The sequence below is a fragment of the Anas acuta genome, chromosome 4 (assembly GCF_963932015.1).
Source record: "Anas acuta chromosome 4, bAnaAcu1.1, whole genome shotgun sequence".
In the NCBI taxonomy this organism is placed as follows: domain Eukaryota; kingdom Metazoa; phylum Chordata; class Aves; order Anseriformes; family Anatidae; genus Anas; species Anas acuta.
The window spans coordinates 9711131-9730463 of NC_088982.1; the positions used below are offsets into that span (position 1 = coordinate 9711131).

Here is a 19333-nt window from a genome sequence, read left to right on the forward strand (position 1 = left end):
CCTGCTCACTAATTTGATTCTCTTCTAATCTGTAATTACATGTAAGACACAGCAATGTCCCCTGACTACTCTCGTTTTGTTTTTGTTTTTTTTTTTTTTAAAACTTATTTTTTAATTTTCAGGTTAGGCATCTAAAAAACTTATAGTTTAAACTGAGAGGCTGTTAGTGTATTTAGGCTCTGTGTGTTGTAGTCTGTCTCAACTGTTTGTTTTTTTTTTACAGTTGGTCTCTCTGAACTCTGTGCAAGTCCTAAAAGGACAAATAAGGTTTAGTTTTAAGTATTTCTGTGAAGATTCCTCTGAGACTGCCTTGAATGTTAAGGAAACTTGAGTGATAGCAGTGTGATGTTTGAGTGAAGGCTGTGGCTTGTATGATAACCTAAATTCTTTTCACTTAAACACTGATAGGTAAAGCTCTAAAGCATAAACAAGCATTGTTCCAACTAAATGAGTCACTGGAGAGTTTTTAGAAGACCAAGTTTACTTTTTAGAGTGATTTTTTTTTTTTAAATAATGGGTAAAATGCTTTCAAGAAATATGCTGAGACAAAATTGAACTACACAGATTTGAATCAGGGACAGTATGTCTTTGTACAATTTTCAAACTGAATGGAATCTTGGTCCTTATTTGGACCTTTGGATGCTGTAATATAAACGTGATTATTGTTTGTTTTACTGAGATATTTTATTTTCCTCTAAGAAAGTCTTTTCCATGGAGAATCCATCTGAACACATAAGCAGGCAGTGATGAAATACTCTTGTAGTGGGCATGTGATGCAGAAAATTGCTGTAATGAATACACAATTGGTTATGCACACTGCTTGATAAACATTTATTCTATTCTATTATTAGTACTGCAATTAAAGGCAGCTGGTTTATGGTATAATTTTTTAATGTACTTATACATTATTTAAATTTTTATTAGGTTTATTCACTCATGTATATATACTACCTAACGTGAAATTTCATTCTTGTATGTGAAAATGATGTGATTGCAACTTGATTCATTAATTTCAACCGTATACATTTAAAAGAAATGAGAGAGGAAAAGCACTAGGTGTATATTGGACATGCATTAAAACTGGACTGAATTATTACTGTGAAAAACCACAAGTAACTTCTTTTCTTTATGATGTGCTTAATTATTTGCTTGTTTTCACCCTAGGAATTTCTGCGGAAGGAATTTAGTGAAGAAAATATTTTATTTTGGCAGGCGTGTGAATATTTTAACCATGTACCTGCACATGATAAAAAAGAGGTAAGTCAATATTGTGTTTCAGTATATGGTGTTGCTTGCTACAAACTATTACTGCAAGATTATTGAAGTTATTAGAACTATGTTTGGTCTACTGTGATTTCACTACACTAGGGTTAGAGCTTCAATCTAATTTTCTCAGTTCCCTGAGAGTACTGTCCCAGGTTTAAGATGCTGGATGTAGTTAGGTTTCAGTGAAGTGCAGAGATAGTTCTGTAACTAAGAATAGTAAGAATAGCTAAGCTATTTTGGATGTTGAAAAACAGCTAGTCCAGTGTAAGAGAATGCAGAGCAAATTAATTTGACATGTCAAGGAGTTAAGTTCCTCAAGAGAGCAAAGTTAGCCTCTGTTGTGCTCTTTCAGCTAAACTGCCTCTATTTGCAAGATAATTTGTTTATAATGTGTATATAACTAACATATGTATATATGTAAACTAATATATCTGCTGCAGTAAGGGTATTAATATTTGTTCACAGATTATGAGAATGTGCATCTCATTCTTTTAACACAGTCTGACATTGGTCAGGCAATTTTAGTTACATTAATTCTGTGCAGGTTTGCAACAACTGCTGTCAACATCACAACTGCATCTAGTCAGGTTTACACTGCGGAAATGGATTCAGCTTCCTAGTACCCCTTTGCTCCTTTATGGACCATCAATTTTTTTCACGACTTTCTTCTGTCTTAGAACAATGTATTTTCTGAACACCCCATGTAAGGGCTCTGAGCTCAGTTTGGTGTGCTTTTTTCATTCCTTCTATAATGTGGGTGTTTCAAAGTAAACAAGATAAAAATAGCACATGAATATTTTCTAACAGTAAATATTCAAATATATGTTTACATTTTTCTAACTTCTAGAAATTGAAGCTTAGAGAATTTATTTAAATAGTAACCATTATCTGAAAGGTTTAAAATATAAAATACCTCATCTCCCTCTTAAGATAGCATTTGACGTGGTTCACCTTTATTAATTTCATAGTTTAATTATTTAAAGTTTTATTTTGATGGTATCTTTTACCACTTAAGAAATATCTGATGAGTATTTACAATGTTAAAGGAAAAAAAAAACACTGTTTCTTTCCTAAAGCTAACAAAAGCTGTTAAATGAAAACTGCTTATATGTATTTGGGAAATTTGGGAAATTGGAATGGCTCTATGTTTTTGGATTAAATACATCAGTATTAAAAATAGCTGTGTAAAGATGCGTTTGCAAAGTTGCATATAAATTAACAGGATAGCATTGGTTTTCTACAGCTTTCTTACAGAGCTCGGGAGATCTTCACTAAGTTTTTGTGTAGCAAAGCTACAACTCCAGTTAATATTGATAGCCAGGCACAGCTGGCAGATGATATTCTCAATTCCCCACATCCAGATATGTTCAAGGAACAGCAACTTCAGGTAACTCTAGAAAACATAACATTGTTGTACGTTTGTCTGGTATCTTTTCCTTTGAAGTACTTTGAAATGTATAAAAGTAATTTTACATGCTGTGTACCTTACTACCTATAAAAGCACAGAGAAGCCAAGATCACAAAGATTCAGTTAGTGGTACAGAAAAAGGTTGCATAAAGGACTGCTACTTGATTGTTCATGTGTACATTTGAGGATGTATAGAAAACTGCCATTAACTAAATAATCTGAAAAATATCATTGAAATTGCAAGTAGGTAGTAACTTGTGAGGAATTACCATTGCATATGGTGTTTGCATATGGTTGCTTATTCTTTCCTTTAGTGGACAATTCTGTACACAAATAGTATCTAATTTTGGTAAAGTGGCTTGTAAAATACGCCTGTCGTATTGAAGGACTCCTTCCCTTATGCTTTAATAGAACTGTCAAACAAAGAGCTTGTCGAAACTGTTCGTGTCTGAAGACCTCTGAAGCAGATGCATTTTAAGTAATTTTGATGTTCCCAACAGAACAGTTCTGTAACAACAAGATATATTTTACATTTTCTGTAGAATTTAAGTTTCTCCTTTTTTTGTCCAAGTAAACTCTTCTGTAACTCCCACCTTAACAATTTAGTAGTAGAAATAATTTTGAGATCATATTTTTTTCATATTATCATATCAAAGATATAGATTTAATTGCATAAACGAACCAATTCACAATCATATCCTAAGTGCAGCCTCAGGTTACATGCTTGTGGGTGCACAAACAGATAGATGTATTAACTTTCTCCATCTGCCAAGTAGGGAGAGAAGGGTAGGCCTGACTGCTGGTCTGGCAGCTTCTAGCATATAATGCAGCATACAACTGCCCCATGTGCACCTCCCGAAGTCTGAGGCTTCTGTGGGAATTGCCAGCCATGATCTTCTCAGACATTTTCATGCACTCCTAATCTTGGCTTTCCATGTTGGAATTCTTCTTCACCTTCTTGTTTGTTGGAGCAGATGGTGTTCTCTTTAGTGTGGTGTCTGCGCTGATGCAGGTTTTCTTCCTCCTATGAAGATGTAATGACAGTTTCTTCTGTCTCATTGAGCAGCCTTGCAGCTAGATGTGTTAACTGAGCTACTAATGTGGTGTTGTCTGGTTGAGGCAGGTGCTGGGTAAGGAACTGCCTTGATGGCCCTTTGTATCTTGATTTCGCTAAGTGAGAAAACAGTGGGTCGGTTTTGTGGTCCTAGCGGGTGGTGTGACCTTGGGAACAGGGAACTGCAGGTGAGTTTGGTTTGTGCAACACATACACAGACTTTCCAAGTTCAGCTCACTGTAACAACACCACGTGAACAGTGAGAAGGCTCATTTGTGCTGTCACGAGGCTTTTTTGAATTTCAGCCCTGAGTGCAAAGTGTAAAGGTGTTGATTTGTGGTGGTTGGATAAGCTTTGTTTGATGATCTGGAATACGGACTGCTAGTGGTAAGGCTGCAATGGAGTTCTGCAAGTGTGTGTAGAAGAATGCTTTGGAAAGTGTTTCCTGTTGGGAATGCTCTTAAAGTTGCCTTCTGTCCATAACCTTACAAAAATATTCCCAAATGTGATGATGGAGGTGGTATAATATAACAATGTGAATGCAACCAAAAGGTCTAGTTAGTATTTCACTGTTCATACAATAGAATAAGAACAAAGACTTTGAGTGATTCTGGATGCATCAGTGTAGATCATTTAAAGATACTAAAATCATACTTTTCATCCTTTAACTGTATTAAATGCAAGCTTTTAGCATTAGATGCACTGCAAAACGGTCTTTTATAAATATATATATATATATATACACATATATAAATATATCTGTAGGTGTGCAGACTGTACTTTCATTTTTCCCTAATAAACTTGCATCATCAGTGCATCTATGACTCTATGAGACTGAGGCATTTTTAATTCTTGTAATTGGCTCTCTATATTTTATACTGTTTTGGTAATACAACAGTAATATTCTTTGAGTTCAACAGAAGTAGCTAAATGTTTTACAGCTGTGCACGTTGCATATACCAAGTAAGTTGCTGGGCCTTTGCCTGAAGAGTGTGTGTTGCCTTTTTGAATTTTACCAGTATAATTGTGGTCAGAGAAGGATTGTATTTTTCATAGTGTGGGAAATTCTCTATTGTGAGCAGTTTTTCTAATGGGGAGGGTCACTGACACTCAGTCATCTCTGACACCGCATTGAGGGCTCACTAGACTTTGTGCTGGGCTGTTTCAACTCACTAAACTGGTAAAATAAACCCTACAAAAGTATTTTTTCAATAGGAAAACCATTAATTAGAGGATGCAACAGAAAAAACAGGCAACACCTAAGAGGGAATAGAAATATGGCTGGAGGCAAGAATGTGGATGTCAGCATCCAGTTTGGGTTAGGTTTTTGTGACACTTCAGCATCAAGTTTTCTCTGCATTATCTTGCTGTTTACCAGAAAAACTTTGGGCTAGTGCTTGTTGAGAAGATTGTCTCTCTGTTTAAAAAATGCTTCCTTCCTGCAGTTGGGCCCCTGTGGCTTTGTGATGGGCTTCTCCATAGACTCCTAGCAATGCCGTAGCCAGTTGGGTGGTGTGTGCCATTCTTCTGTTGTAGGGAATTAGTCATGTCCCAAGAAGAGGCATTCATTCTGTTTTTTCAAATCATGTGCAGTTAGTTTAATCATGAGAGAAGATATAAAGTTAAAAGTATGAATTCACTTAAAGCTATAGGTTTGCAAAAATGGAACAATACATTTGATGTTCTTTTTAGCAACTAAGACAAAACTTTTCTTCCTTTACTTGCATGAATTTTCTTTGGCTAAACTAGTCTTGGACTTTTGCTCCAGGCATGGTATAGAGTTGCTTCCTTCTTCTTACGTTGTTCTTCTTCCTTCTTATGTTGTTAAAGATGTACGTTGGTCTCACTCAGAGCAGCCATCCTATATAATCTTTTATTTTTCAAGGTCTTGATTTATATTACTTTGATTATTGGATCCTTCAAAACCAATGATCCTTTGTTTCTTATTATTGAGCACATGAACACTATTATAGTGCTGTATAGGGCTCTTTGCTCCTTCCTGTGTCAGTAGTTAACTTTGTATATCTTGTATTATTATATACTGTTGCATACTGTGATTATATCATATTCCTTGAGTTTTAGACCATAAACGTCCTTCTTGTTCACAGATACCTTAAAACTATACTTGTATAATTTGTAATAATTCCTTAAAAATGTTTCAAATGGCTAGCTTGCTATGTGCTTTACATAGAATGTGCAGACATAAATACTACAGTAAAAGATGGATACGAGGTGGTGTTGTCAAGACTCAACTTATGAACTTTGCACTATATGGAAATCATAATATTTCTCTGAACCTGTGCTAAAGGAAGAGATCAAACTCTGTTTCCTTCTAAATAGGTATAATATATTTAACCAGATCTAAACAAAATCATGCCTATTGCTGTTTACTAAATTTTGTGGAAGTTGGCTGTTGTGAAATAGCTTCTTTTTTTTTTTTAATGTGTTATTTAAGCTTGTGTAACCGTTCTCTGTTGCATTTTAATTTCAGATTTTTAACTTGATGAAGTTTGATAGCTATACTCGCTTTCTCAAATCCCCCCTTTACCAAGAATGCATCCTAGCTGAAGTAGAAGGTCGTACTCTTCCAGATCCACAACGTGTTCCCAGCAGTCCTACTTCTAAACACAGTATCAGTTCAGAGAAGTCCAATATCTCAACACCGAAAAAGGTTACTTCTGATTTCATTGTTGTTATCTGAAAAATATGGTCTTAGAAACTGTATTTCAAGTTCTTTAGAAGGGCAAAGATAATATATGAAAAACAATTAGAATGCCAGCATCACTAGACAAATACTAAAATTACAAAATATTTACATTCTCAGAAAAATACATTGTTTTAATCCACACCTCTAAATCAGAATTTTAGCTGTTGTTTTCCTAAGTATAATTTTAAATCCATATTGTAATTTAAATATGTGTAAAAATAAAAAATTGGCGATTATTTTCATATATCAGTTCAGAATTTTATTTTGATTGAATATTGGATTTGAGATGTGATATTTTAATCTTTGCTGAGAGCTGAGATATCAGAAATTATTTGAGAAATCGACACAATCTAACTCAGTTTTGAAAGGGGTACTCTTTAAATGTCTTATGCCATACTGAACTAAGATCATTCTGTGTAAAGCAGATACAGTTGCTTAAAAATTGGACCCGTAGTCTTACTGAACTCCTAACATTATTTAAAGTTTATTTTTTCTTCATCTGGATAATACCACCATGGTATTACATAACTGCACGGGTAAATTATAACTTTGCATTTGTCATGTCAATCACTATGCATTAGCCCATCTGCTTTCATGTATTTTTATGACTAGGAAACTTTAAAAGTAGCATTTTAAAGAATAGTCTAATAATCTAACAAGAATAGTGTGTTAAAAGCAAGGTTAGTTTATTAGCATGCATTCCTAAAGTTTGTATTCTTCAGTGTTAATAAATACTTGTATTTATTTATAAGGGTGAAACAGTACATTGCCATTGTTCATGTTCAAGCCCAGCCTAGAAAAAATATCAGAAATATCTAAATGGAAATTCTGTGTTGTAAAATTAAGGCTAAAGGCTTTTCCACAGTAACTAGTAAGCTGTGAAGAGCTCTTTCATGTTTACAGGAGCTCTACGTGGCTTGTTTTCAGCTACTGTATTATCGTCCCTACTTGGTAGAACATCTCCATCACATATTTCTTTTGGTTTCCACAGTTGTTCTCTTTTTTTTTTTTTTTTTTTTCCTGCTGGGAGGGGTGCTGACTCTATAGTTATTGATAGGGTAAAGATGACTACTAACCTGACCATCACACTCATTTAGGAAGAAGTGTGTGAGGTTTGTTTTATAAGTAATATGCTTACAACTGTGTTCCAACCAATGATTTAATTGTGTTTTGGTGATAGTTAAGTGGTAAATCAAAGTCAGGAAGATCCTTAAATGAAGAGTCAGGAGAGGAGGACACTGAGAAGAAAAAAAGGGGGACGTTTTTCTCATGGTCAAGAAGTAAGAGTTTGGGAAAATCGCAGAAGAGAAAGGAAAATGGTGATTATCAACATGGTGAGTGTTCACATTCCACATTGTTGCTCACCTGTTTCATCAGTAGATATGACTAATCACATCATATTGAGTTTGCTTCTAAGTACATCTCTAGGTGTGACAGAGGGAAAAGAAACTGTCAAATCAGAAGGGCATAGTGTCACTCGGAGCTGTATTGAAACAGGTGTAAAAATAGAAGTATGAAAATGTTTAAACTTGATTGTATTGACTTCCAAGAGACTTTTTTTTCCCTGCTTTACAGTATACTCCATGTTTCTTTGTGCTGGCAATTGCTTTTTAAAGCAGAACACTGCTATATTTATAGTAAGATAATTTCAGTCCTTTACAGAGAAGTTCAGGAGCTATACATGCAAATAGTGTCGTAGCTACAGCTATTTAAAAAACCCTCCATCAACATGGTCCTACCAATCTTTCTTTTATTAATACCACACAGGTACAATCACTTCTGAACACACTCACTATTTCTGTTTCCTATTATTCAGGAAAGGACTTTTCCTGTTTAGTCCTTTCCTGATTAAAATGAAGGAAGAGTCAGAGTTGTGAAAGCCCTCATAATTTGCTGCTTTGTTGCTTAACTTTGTTGTTTTCAAGAGTTTAAGGAAGACTTTCATTATGAATGCACCAGTACATGGTCTCTAGAGAAAGAGATGAAAGTGTCGGATTAACTCATTCTATTGAGTTAAAATAATAGAAAAATGTCATCAAAGCACCAAATTTAGACTGTGTGGTTGTGTTTTCTTCTTGTCTATTTTCTAGTAAAGCCACACTCCCATGAGATGTCCGTGGTCAAATTAATAGTTTGGGTTTTTATATATGAGAATATCAGAGACATTTACTAGGATTATAGACTTAAGCTTCTGAAAATAACTAGTGATTGTGTAAGATCTTAGTTTTCCAACATCTCTCCCTTAAAATATCTGAAGAGGTAAGCTGATTTTTAAATTAAAACAAAACAACAAAACACAAAACAACAACAAAACTTTAGGATTATATATATATATCTATATTTAAAAACATCATAAAACCAAATTGGGTTGTTCAAGAGTTGCATAACTTGACCAAATATTGCTTCAATTTTCTGTGCTTCAGTGCACAGGATGAGTATTTGGAGTTTTCCTTTAATGAAAAAATGATTTCTCTAACCAGAGGAGCTAATGTTTTGCAATAACTTTCTGTATTATAAGAAATTATAAAAAAAAAAACAACCATTTTACTGATCATTTATTCTTTCCATAAACAGATTCTATTCAGTCCAATGGGTTATCGTACAGGAGGGAATCACAAGGCTCCATGTCATCAACTGCTAGTCTTGACTTGGTAATGGTTTGCTCTTAATAATGAAGTGGGGAAGCAGTGAAAACAGTGAATTACTATTTTTTTTTTATGAAGTCTGAAGTAATTTGTTTGAAGTAATGCTATGGGAAAACATCTTTAAGTGATGTAGTATTAAGCAATTTTAGAATGATAGACCTGGAATAGAGATTGTGTTCATATGTTTCTAATTTTGTCCTTTTATCAGAAAGATATCCTCTGTATCCTGTTTATTGTCTGTCTGAACTTCAGACACCAGTAAACTTCTAGAAGAAAAGTTTACCTTTCAAGGGGAGCTACCGTAGCTCTTTATAAACAGCTTTTTCCATCTACCAGACATTTGAGGTCTTTTTCTGAACAGCTACATGTTAAAGCTTTCTCTTTGCCTGACCCATATTCGTGTTAGGCTGATTTCTGTAGTACCAGAATTCCTCCCTGTTTCTTTTAAAGTTGTGAATTGTCCGTCTAGTCGTCATGACTTAATTTTGCTCCTAAAATTAGAGAGAAGAGAGAGAGGGAATTACAAACCTCACAATTTTGTGCTCATCTGTGCGGAAATAATCAGGGAAGATGCTGTGATTTCTAACAATTGTGTTCTGTGTTCGCAGTCTGAAATTAATGAAATGCAAAATTAATAATAGAACATAATTTATTTTACTATTTTAATTTATTTTACCTACATTGAAATGAAAGACTATGGTATTTTCCCATTAGGCATTGACTTTTCTTTCTTTTTCTTGTCAAGTCTGAAACCTCTAGATTACCTGCATTTGTACCAGATAAAGAGAAATCCCCCAAATACTGCTGTGTAAACCTTCCAGATGGTTCTTCCAGCAAAATGGCTGTTAAATCTGGATTCTCTATCAAAGAGGTGCTATCTGGGCTCTGTGAGAAACATGGCATTAACATAGCTGCAGTGGACCTTTTTTTAGTTGGAGGTGATAAGGTAGTGCATATCTTTCTTTTTCCTTTTCTTTTCTTTCCTTTTTTTTTTTTTTTTTAAAGAGTTTTCATAGTCATTTTACCAGTAAGAAATTATGTTCCCAATAGTAGCATATCTTCTGGTTCTACCATTGGTCTACATTGGCAATTCTAGTTAAAGAACAATTTTGATGAAACTAGAATTGAAGTTTATGACAAGAATTTAGAACATGGGGAAATGGCCTCCAGTTGAGCCCGGGGAGGTTTGGGTTGATTATTAGGAAAAATGTAGATGGTTCTTCATTAAAACAAACAAAAAACATAATGACATTCAGTTGTTCAAAGCTGAAACAAGATAAATCCTTACAAGAATTAAGGTACATATTTTAATATTGAGGAAAATTTCCAAGGCAGCAGCTTACCTTGGTGTGGGGATGATAGCACTTACTCCAACAGATGTCTGCAGTTCCAAGAGCAGCTGTGGATGTAGAACATTTATTTTTTTTTAAAATTTGTCATTATGATCAATTTAGATGTTTACGATAGCAAATATTAATGCATGTACCTATAGTTATGTGCCTATTCTTTTAAATCTTTCAATGACTGCTATTTTTTTAATGTTTTTTAATGTGTCATTCATTCTATGTAATTATTTAAGCTGGAGGATCTAAGATTGTTTTAAAACACCGAATTCTTGAATACCTGATTACTGCAGTAGAAGTTGAAGTTTGGTCATTGTCTTGCAACTAGACAAAGATAGACCTCAATCTATTTGCTTATTGTAAATTAATATCCATTAGAATGCATACAACCTATACTAGTAATTTTCTGAGTTATCTGAACAGCTTTTTTTTTTTTTTAATCTCATAGCTGTTCTTTATTACATATTTTAAAATTCATTTATTCTCTTTCCTTTTGTTCCTGATGTGCTCTTTAGCCGCTTGTATTGCACCAAGACAGTAGCATCCTGGAGTCTCGGGACCTACGTTTAGAAAAACGCACTTTATTTCGGTAAGAATCAATGATGCTGTCTTTTTCTGGCATTTTCCATCCCACATTTGTGTTTAAACACTGATCTCCCTTAGATTTAGAACTATCTAAACACTTCCTCTTCAGGTGATGGTGGGATAGAGTGCCTCTAAAAGGTAATTCAGATCAGGGCAGCCAGCATAAGGATCAATGGGAGATATATGGAATTACAGGAACATTTCAAACTGACTAGAGCAGCACCTGGTGAATTTCAAACACTGAAAAATGAAGTTTACTTAATTGCTGTTATAGATTCAAGTGGAATTTAAATGCCAATGTTCCAGGTTAGGGACAATTATATATTTTTATGATCTCAGTCTTAACTGCTCAAGCTGGAGCAATTTTGATCAAGCATATAGGACAGATCTTTTGCATATGGGTTCCTCTTACAGCAAATTTTTATGATATGGTGTCATCCAACCAGAAATTAACATCTTCTGGAATTCCACTGTATTTGTTCTCACATTTAAAACAAAACAAAACAAAACAAAAAGAAAAAAGCTGGTCCACGTCCATCTCAAAGTAGTTGAATAGTAGTACATCATGAGTCTCTGTTGTGACAATGGGAAGAAATGTATTTCTTGCATCCAAGGCTGCAGCACAGGTATTGAGTAATTTTGGAAGCACTATTGGACCAGAATGGTCAGATCAATCGCAGTGGGAAAATGAAAAGTTCCATATAATGTATTTAATTGGTCTGAGGATCACCATGCCCACAATGTCTTCACTCAGCTCTGGCATGTGAAACAGTGAGCATTTTATTTGTATTAAATATGCTTTATCCCTTCAGGTAAGGACAGATTTGTGCTAGTGAAGTTTCACTATATGCAGGGTCACTGGTTTTGAATTAGTGTAACTTTGCTGTAAGTTGGAATTAATATATATTTTTTTATGTTTTATTAGAATAGTTCATATTTACTGTGACAATTGGTATGTTTCAGGCTGGATCTTGTTCCAATCAATCGATCAGTTGGTTTGAAGGCTAAACCCACCAAACCAGTAACAGAGGTCTTAAGGCCTGTGGTTGCAAAATATGGTTTAAATCTTAATGAGCTTGTGGCAAGACTAGTAAGTATCTTTTGATGTAATTCAAGCTGTGTTATTTTCTGTCTGGAGAAGAGTGTTTCTGAAATTTTTCCTATCCTTATAATCAGCCATTAAAATCTGTATTTATAACCACATGTTATAAATACATGTATTTATATATGTATTATATATATGTATGTATTATATATATGTACATATATACATATATATGTATATATGTACATTTATATAAATACATGTATTTATAACCACATGTTTTGATGAAAATGAATAGTAGTCGTAAACATTGTGCTTAATAGTAACTACCTGAAAGCTTCAGTATGCGTCTATGTTATAGTCTCAGTCAGAATAAATCCAACATCCAAAATAACGGAACCTGAACATAGCTTCTTCCAGAGCCGGACTCTTCCACTTGTAAGCTGAGGAAAGTTGATTGAGATTAGTTAAAGCTGTCATCCCATTATTCTGGGAATCAGGAAAGTTGCGTCAAATCCTTATAAAGAATATTTCTGTGGAAACAGGCTAACTCAACTTGCCCACGGCCAAACGCTCACCTAGCATTTCCTCTATTCTATTATGAGGAAATGTCAAGGAATGGCAAGTTAAATTTGTAGCATTTCTAGAATGCATTGGCTGAACCACACCATGTTTTCCAAATACCTGAAAAATATATCGCTATTAAGATAATTTCATTTAATGGAATTATAAAATTAACAAAATATGCCCAATTTAGAATAGAAAATAATCTCAAACTGCCTCTGAGAAATGTGATTTTCTAAGCATATACTGCAATAGTCCTAGACTATTTGTGTGGGGATGATTTTGTCTCCTTGTATCTTCTCCCCAGATACCATTTTTCTCATGTAAATGGGTTAAACTTATTGTAGTCAAAGTAATTTAACACAAATGCACAAATGGAATAAACATTTTTAGGAAGGCAGAAGGATTTATTGAGGCTACACTGAAACATAAAAATACTGTGCTCGTTTTTTTTTTCTTTTTGAAGTCAGATTGTAAATTTGTTCTGAAAACAGCTTTTTCTCTATTATATACAAACTGTGATCCGACTTTAGAATGGTGAGCAGGAACCACTTGATCTTGGTGTCCCTATATCTAATCTGGATGGTCAGCGAGTTGTTCTAGATGAAAAAGAGCCAACAAAGAGTAGAGGTAAGGTGGTATGAAAGCTTTTATTTATAATGTAAAGTCAGTTTCAAAAACCGTGACTGGTTAGTTTCTTCTGTTGATATGTCACATGTAGCTTATATTATTTTTAAGTAAAAAGGAGTGAATTTTCTGAAGATTGAAGTTTAAATTTGTCTGTTGATGCCATGTTCTTTACTGTTGTAAGAAATTCTGCACAAGTAATATTTGAATACACAGTATTACTTTCACTCTTGGAACTACACACACGTTTAAGGACATACTGCGTAGTGATAATAATGAGAAAAAAAAAGACAAATAACTCCTGTAAATTTGGCAATTAATTAAAAAGAAGCACTCTGTATGAGTAAAACAGCTGCAGTTTGTGTAGCACTGTTATGATATCCTCCATCTGTAACATAAGAAAGTAGCAGAGCTTACCTCTCCGGTTTAAAGCTATAATTTCTAGAGATACTACTAAAAATGATATAATTTGTGATTTCCATGCACAGAAGGTTCAGTTTCATTGGCAGATATTACAGATACACAACACTTAGCTTTAACAATAAAATTACATGTGGTTAAATTGAATTGATTTAGAGCAGAGATCTTCTTCAAGGAAGAAGAAGGAACTAGGAGAATAAATTTGAAGGTATTTATTGAAGAGAAGCAGATCTGTCATTTTTCTAGGAAACAAAATCAATTGTCATTTTGAAAAAAAAAGATATCAATCTAAATACTCTCAAAGATAACTAGTTTAGGTATTATGAATACAATTGTAAGCCAATGTGCTGCCAATTATTATAAGAGCATAAATCATAGAGGATCATTCCAGTAGTAGGCTGTTTCTGTGACATTTCCCAGTAAAAAAAAAAACGGCTATGATTATCTGCTTGAGACTCAGCCTTAGGTTTGTATATGTGTTGTAACCAAAGGCAATTTGAAGGAGCTGTTAGTTAACATACAAATAGACAAGGAGGATATGGCAGTGTCTAGAAAACAATTGATGCATAAAACAGATCAGAGAAAATTCAACTTGACCTTTCAACAGTCTCTTCTGTTGGATTTTCTTTGCTTGTTTAAATTGATTTTTTTTTAACTTTGGGAAATACAAACTGAACAGTACACTGAGATTTGATTTGATCTAAATTAACAGAACAATAGTAGAACTTAAATGGAACTTCAGAATCTTTAAACTTTAAAAATATTGCTAGTGTTAAAAAAAGAAAAATTAGAGGTGGAGGGAAGTTATGGTAGGTTTTGACTCAAAGATGTCAGCATTATCAACTATGATCACTGTTTTCTGAGTATACCTTTGAAATTTTACAGCAAAATATCTGTTTTGTGCATCATAGTCACTTAGATGTTTTGTTTTCTTTGGAAAATTATAAATTTGTAATTAAAGAAAGAATGTTTATGTTCAGTGTTTACAGATAAACAAAAAGGTGCATCAGTAAAACAGAGTGTAACTGTGACTACTTCAAGAAATCAAGTATCTACTACTGTAAGTCTTCTGCAGTGATTTTTGTCCCTTAGTTCATCTTTTGTTTCTTTCTGGAATTGTATACTTAAAGCTGCATTCATCCATAATTTTGAATCAGCCAAATTATGTAACTAGATTGACTATAGCTGTAATTCATTCATTATTTTTCCACTGTCAACAGCATATATGTGTGAGAACTTGTCTTTGTGAGGCTCTTTCAGTGTATTTATTTATTTATTTATTTTTGCATCTAATTGGCTTGTCTATGTTCAAAAATGATAAGTTATTTTGAAATTCATAGACCCTTTCTGTAATGTGAATTCCTCAGAGTAAACAATATAATATTCTTTATACATTTTGGGGGAGAATTATGGCAAATGTTTTTGCAATAATCAAGATTAAACTAAAACGTTTGTTGTGGTGGTGTTGGAGAAACGTTTCAAAATAACTTTATTTATAACTTAGACTATATTATGTACACAATGATATAGTATAAATGAAAGTAGTACCTTAACTTTCCTTCTAATGCAGGGAGAGGGAAGAACTCTAGGAAAGTCTAATTCTATCAAAATGAAAGGCGAAAATGGAAAAAATGCTAGGGAAGTTCGACTGTCAAAAAGAGAAGACTCTATTGCAAAGATTGGGAAAAAAAAATGTCAGAAAATAAATTTGGATGAAGCAGAGGGTATGTGAACTTTATATAGTTTATGTAATAACATAAATAATCTTGGAAAAATTAGAATTGTATATCTGTGTAGGAAAAGGTGTCATGTATTTATTTAATAGTGCATTGTGAAAATCAGTCATGGTCCTTGTATTTTTGTTTGATACTCTTTGAATTGTAAAGTTTTTGAAACTGAAAGTAAAATTTTAAGATTACATAAAAGCCAGATACAGTAATTTTGAAGTACCTAAAGATAGACATAGGTGTCTAGTGGGATTTTCAAAAGTGTAAAGTACCTAATTCCAAGTAAAATAAAAAGGAATTAGTTACTCAATTGCAGTTGAATATCCCATTTGATACCCCTTGCAACTTTACAAGCCATGTGAAAGTTCATCTTTCTGTCCACTTTTACATAAAATTTTGTAACTCAGTGAAAGGTGTTCTGCACAATTGTGCAGAACTAATTTACTCAGGTAACCAACTTACTCAGGTAAGAGTTTTTGAAAATGTTTTACTAAAGCCTATAATGGTCAGGGCAGTACAATCTGATGATGAATGTAGAGATGTGATGGGCAAGAGTAAAAGCTAAGGTGACAATCAGTAACTGCCCTGAAAAGGTGGTTACAAGTAATAGTGAGCAAAGCGGTTATTGGTCATCTTGTATATTCTGAGTCCTATTTTTACTTCCAGTTAAATCCTTAGAGTTTTGATGATATTATCGAAAGCTAACAAAAGAGAATTTACTTTCTTATAGCAAGTTGTCTTTGGGAGACAGAAGAATAAAACTGATGTAGAAGTAAAAATCTTGGTATACCACCACTCTGTCCTAAGGCATTAATTTCCCCAGACAAAAAAAAAAATCAGAATATACCCACAAATTAAAATTTACTGCTGATATTAACTAATGTGCATATCCAGAGCCTGGCTATGCACAGTTATAGAGCAAATGAATGTTCATCTATAAGTAAATGTCCACTGACTGGAATTAAAAAAATGCTGTGACTAAAACTTTTATTGCAAAATAGATGTTTGTTAATGTAAATGTTATTGCAAAATGTTGGTGCGTTTTAAATTATATTCTGTTGCTTACTATTTTGTTAAATTGTTTTCCATATTTTAATATTTTCATTTTTCTTCCTAGGGCTGAGTAAAACATTAACATAATTTGAAAACTTCAGAATTCGTGGCTTTCACATTTTATTTTGAATTTTGTGAAATTTGTCTAAGTTTGGAAAATACTTACTGAGTGTTGTAGACTGTTTTTTAATGAAAAAAAAAACAAAGAAAAAAAACAACCCTGTTCTATGAAGTCTGAAATTTCAAAAAAGAACGTTTTTGTATGACACATTTCAGAAATGTTGCATGTTTTATTATGCATACCGCCATTTTGCAAAACTTTGGCAATAAGAAGCATTTTGAAGCTTCCATCTTGGCTACATTCAGATTATATGGCATTTGACAAAGCATGTTTTTACAAATACATTGCAAAGCCTGCCAAATATGATTAGAAGATTATAAATGAGGTCGTACAAATGCAAGCGTATGACTTTATATTACGCTAGGTTAACACTGATAATAATGTTCTGTGCTTTTTTGTAATGGCTTTTGCTTCAAACAGTATTTATAAGCTGGGTTGAAACTATTTAATTCATCTGTTGGAGATGGCGTTTCTAAGCATCTTTAATATTCTATAGTCTCAGTGCTTTTTTCTTGTAAAATTAGGACATGCAGAGACCCTATATTAAGAGTTACATATTTTTATATTTATATGATTGCTACCAAAGAGTTTGTCTATTGTTGCAATGCTTCTTTTTTGAGGAGTGATATGATTCTTGGCTTATGACTGATAAGTTTCTTGTTGCCAAGTTTTGAGGCTTTCTAGAACAATGGTGATTAACTCTGGGTATTATTTATATATAGAAACATATTGAACCATTGGACATCATTGAGTATGTGATCAGAAAATCACTTCTAATTGTGTTAAAAACTCCATTAAAAAACTTTCCCCATCGTTATTACTAATGGCTCTTTTGATGGCTATCAACTATCTATATGCTACTGATTCATTGCAGTTCAGAGTAAAATGGGGTTACTTAAACCATCATCTGATCATGCTCTGTGATGATAATATACTGGATTAAAAAGATACCATGAATTGAATTTAAACTGTGATAAAATATTACTAAACTGAGAAGAAATCAGTATTAACAAGGAAGTTTGCAACATTTTGAATCTATGAATTTTCAAATGGCATGGCTATTTTTGAGTTCAGATGGGTAAAAACCATCCAGAATATAAAATGTGCACTCATTGTTAGTAAGACCAGAGCCTTGCTTTGTATAAAGAATTAAAAAATCTTGTATATGTACAGATTTATTAAATGCATAAAATAGGAAATAAAAATAGAAGATGTGTTCAAGGCTCAGTGAATTGCAGCTGTTCCAAACTGCAAAACTCTTACAATAGCAATCCTGATGGTCTTAATTATAGTGATGCTAGTGAACATTGCTGCAATTGAAAAAGTTCCTAATTAACATGGGATCTTATTTCAAGGCAGCATTGAAAGAATTGAAGATCTTCATGGAAAATAAATATGCTGAAAATTTACGTTTTAATGGCATTGCACTTTCTGACAAAAACTTGTCAATTTTGGGTTTTTCCCCAATAGAATTTTTTGAACTCATATCCAAAGCTCAAAGTAACAGAGCAGATGACCAACGTGGACTGCTAAGGAAAGAAGACCTTATTCTTCCTGACTTTCTTCGTTTACCACCCACTGGACCAGAACCATCCTCATCTACGCCAGCAGGTCCTAAAGGCCTCAACAAGCGAGTTTCAAAAAGTGATGGCAAGGATGGATGTACGTCGCCAAATGGAAAACAGGAGTCCATACAAAACTATAATGAAAATTCAGTTAAGAAAATGGGTTACTCAGAAAATAAACATAAATCTGCTTTGACAGCACTCCACAGTCAGAAGACTTTCAGTGTTCCTTTTAATACTACATTGTCTCCAATTCCACATGCACACGAAAACAATGCAACAATATGGAAAAGGCAGTCAAGAGAGTTACAAGCTGAAGGCATACAGATGGTAGATGATGAGAATGTGGCAGACTTGACTCTTGTGGCTGAAGGAGATATTAGTAGCCCTAACAGCACTTTGCTACCACCGCCACCACCAACACCACCGTCAGACATCAGTAAACTCACAGAAGCCAACTATCCACCCCCAACTCCTTTTGCAGGTAATCAGGAAAAATCTGGATATCAAAGATCCAATTCAGGTATTTCTAGATTTTAATAGTCTTTCCTTTTATGTAAAATTACTTTTCCTTGGCACTGCTAATCAGTATTTGGCACCCATTAAAGGAAGCAAGAAAAATTTCTCTGCACCTTAATTTTTTTTAAAAAATTATTATTATTTTATTTTTTTTTTTACAAAACAAAGATTTTCATTGCCTTAGTCTGTGCTAACTGTAACATTTCTGGTTGCCTTTAAAAACATGCATTTATTTTGATTTTGCATGTGATCAAGACTGGACACGTGCAGACAAACCTTTAAAATATATCCATATGCTCTAATTATATCATTCTTTAGTCTGGGAGTAGAAAACAGGATATTGGCATTTTGAGTTGCATAACACCACTGCATTCCAGATTTTCTGATCCATTTATCATAATGAGATGCATGATTAGGGTAAAGAAGTTTAAATGCTTTATCAGGAACCCTAATTATGCATTGAAAATTGCAAGACTATTTATAATTAAAATTTGAAACGGATAAACCTTAATTAAAAAAAAAAAAAACAAACACCTCTAATAGATATTTGTGACTAAAAGTAAAAAATTAAAAGTTTTTTTTTTAACCCATACTTTGCTACCCAGTGAAATAGACTGCATCTATCACACTTGACCCCACGATAGCCACATGTGAATTAGCTCTTTCTATGAGATAATTTTAAAG

General features: G+C 33.5%; 1 protein-coding gene across 7 annotated transcripts in view; it reads left to right on the forward strand.

The window, feature by feature from the left end:
• RGS12 (regulator of G protein signaling 12) overlaps positions 1-19333 on the forward strand; it is an 88240-nt gene that overhangs the window by 54095 nt on the left and 14812 nt on the right. For 5 of the 7 annotated variants that reach the window (XM_068679771.1, XM_068679772.1, XM_068679777.1 and 2 more), the window contains 12 exons: positions 1165-1257; positions 2510-2653; positions 6220-6399; positions 7616-7769; positions 9010-9086; positions 9826-10026; positions 10939-11012; positions 11972-12098; positions 13151-13247; positions 14645-14724; positions 15235-15388; positions 18036-18653. In XM_068679771.1, the coding sequence (XP_068535872.1) occupies positions 1165-1257; positions 2510-2653; positions 6220-6399; positions 7616-7769; positions 9010-9086; positions 9826-10026; positions 10939-11012; positions 11972-12098; positions 13151-13247; positions 14645-14724; positions 15235-15388; positions 18036-18653 (1999 nt within the window). Of the gene's footprint in view, positions 1-1164; positions 1258-2509; positions 2654-6219; positions 6400-7615; positions 7770-9009; positions 9087-9825; positions 10027-10938; positions 11013-11971; positions 12099-13150; positions 13248-14644; positions 14725-15234; positions 15389-16508; positions 17906-18035; positions 18654-19333 lie in introns of those variants that run through there. The other 2 variants (XM_068679773.1, XM_068679774.1) reach the window with 2 other exon arrangements.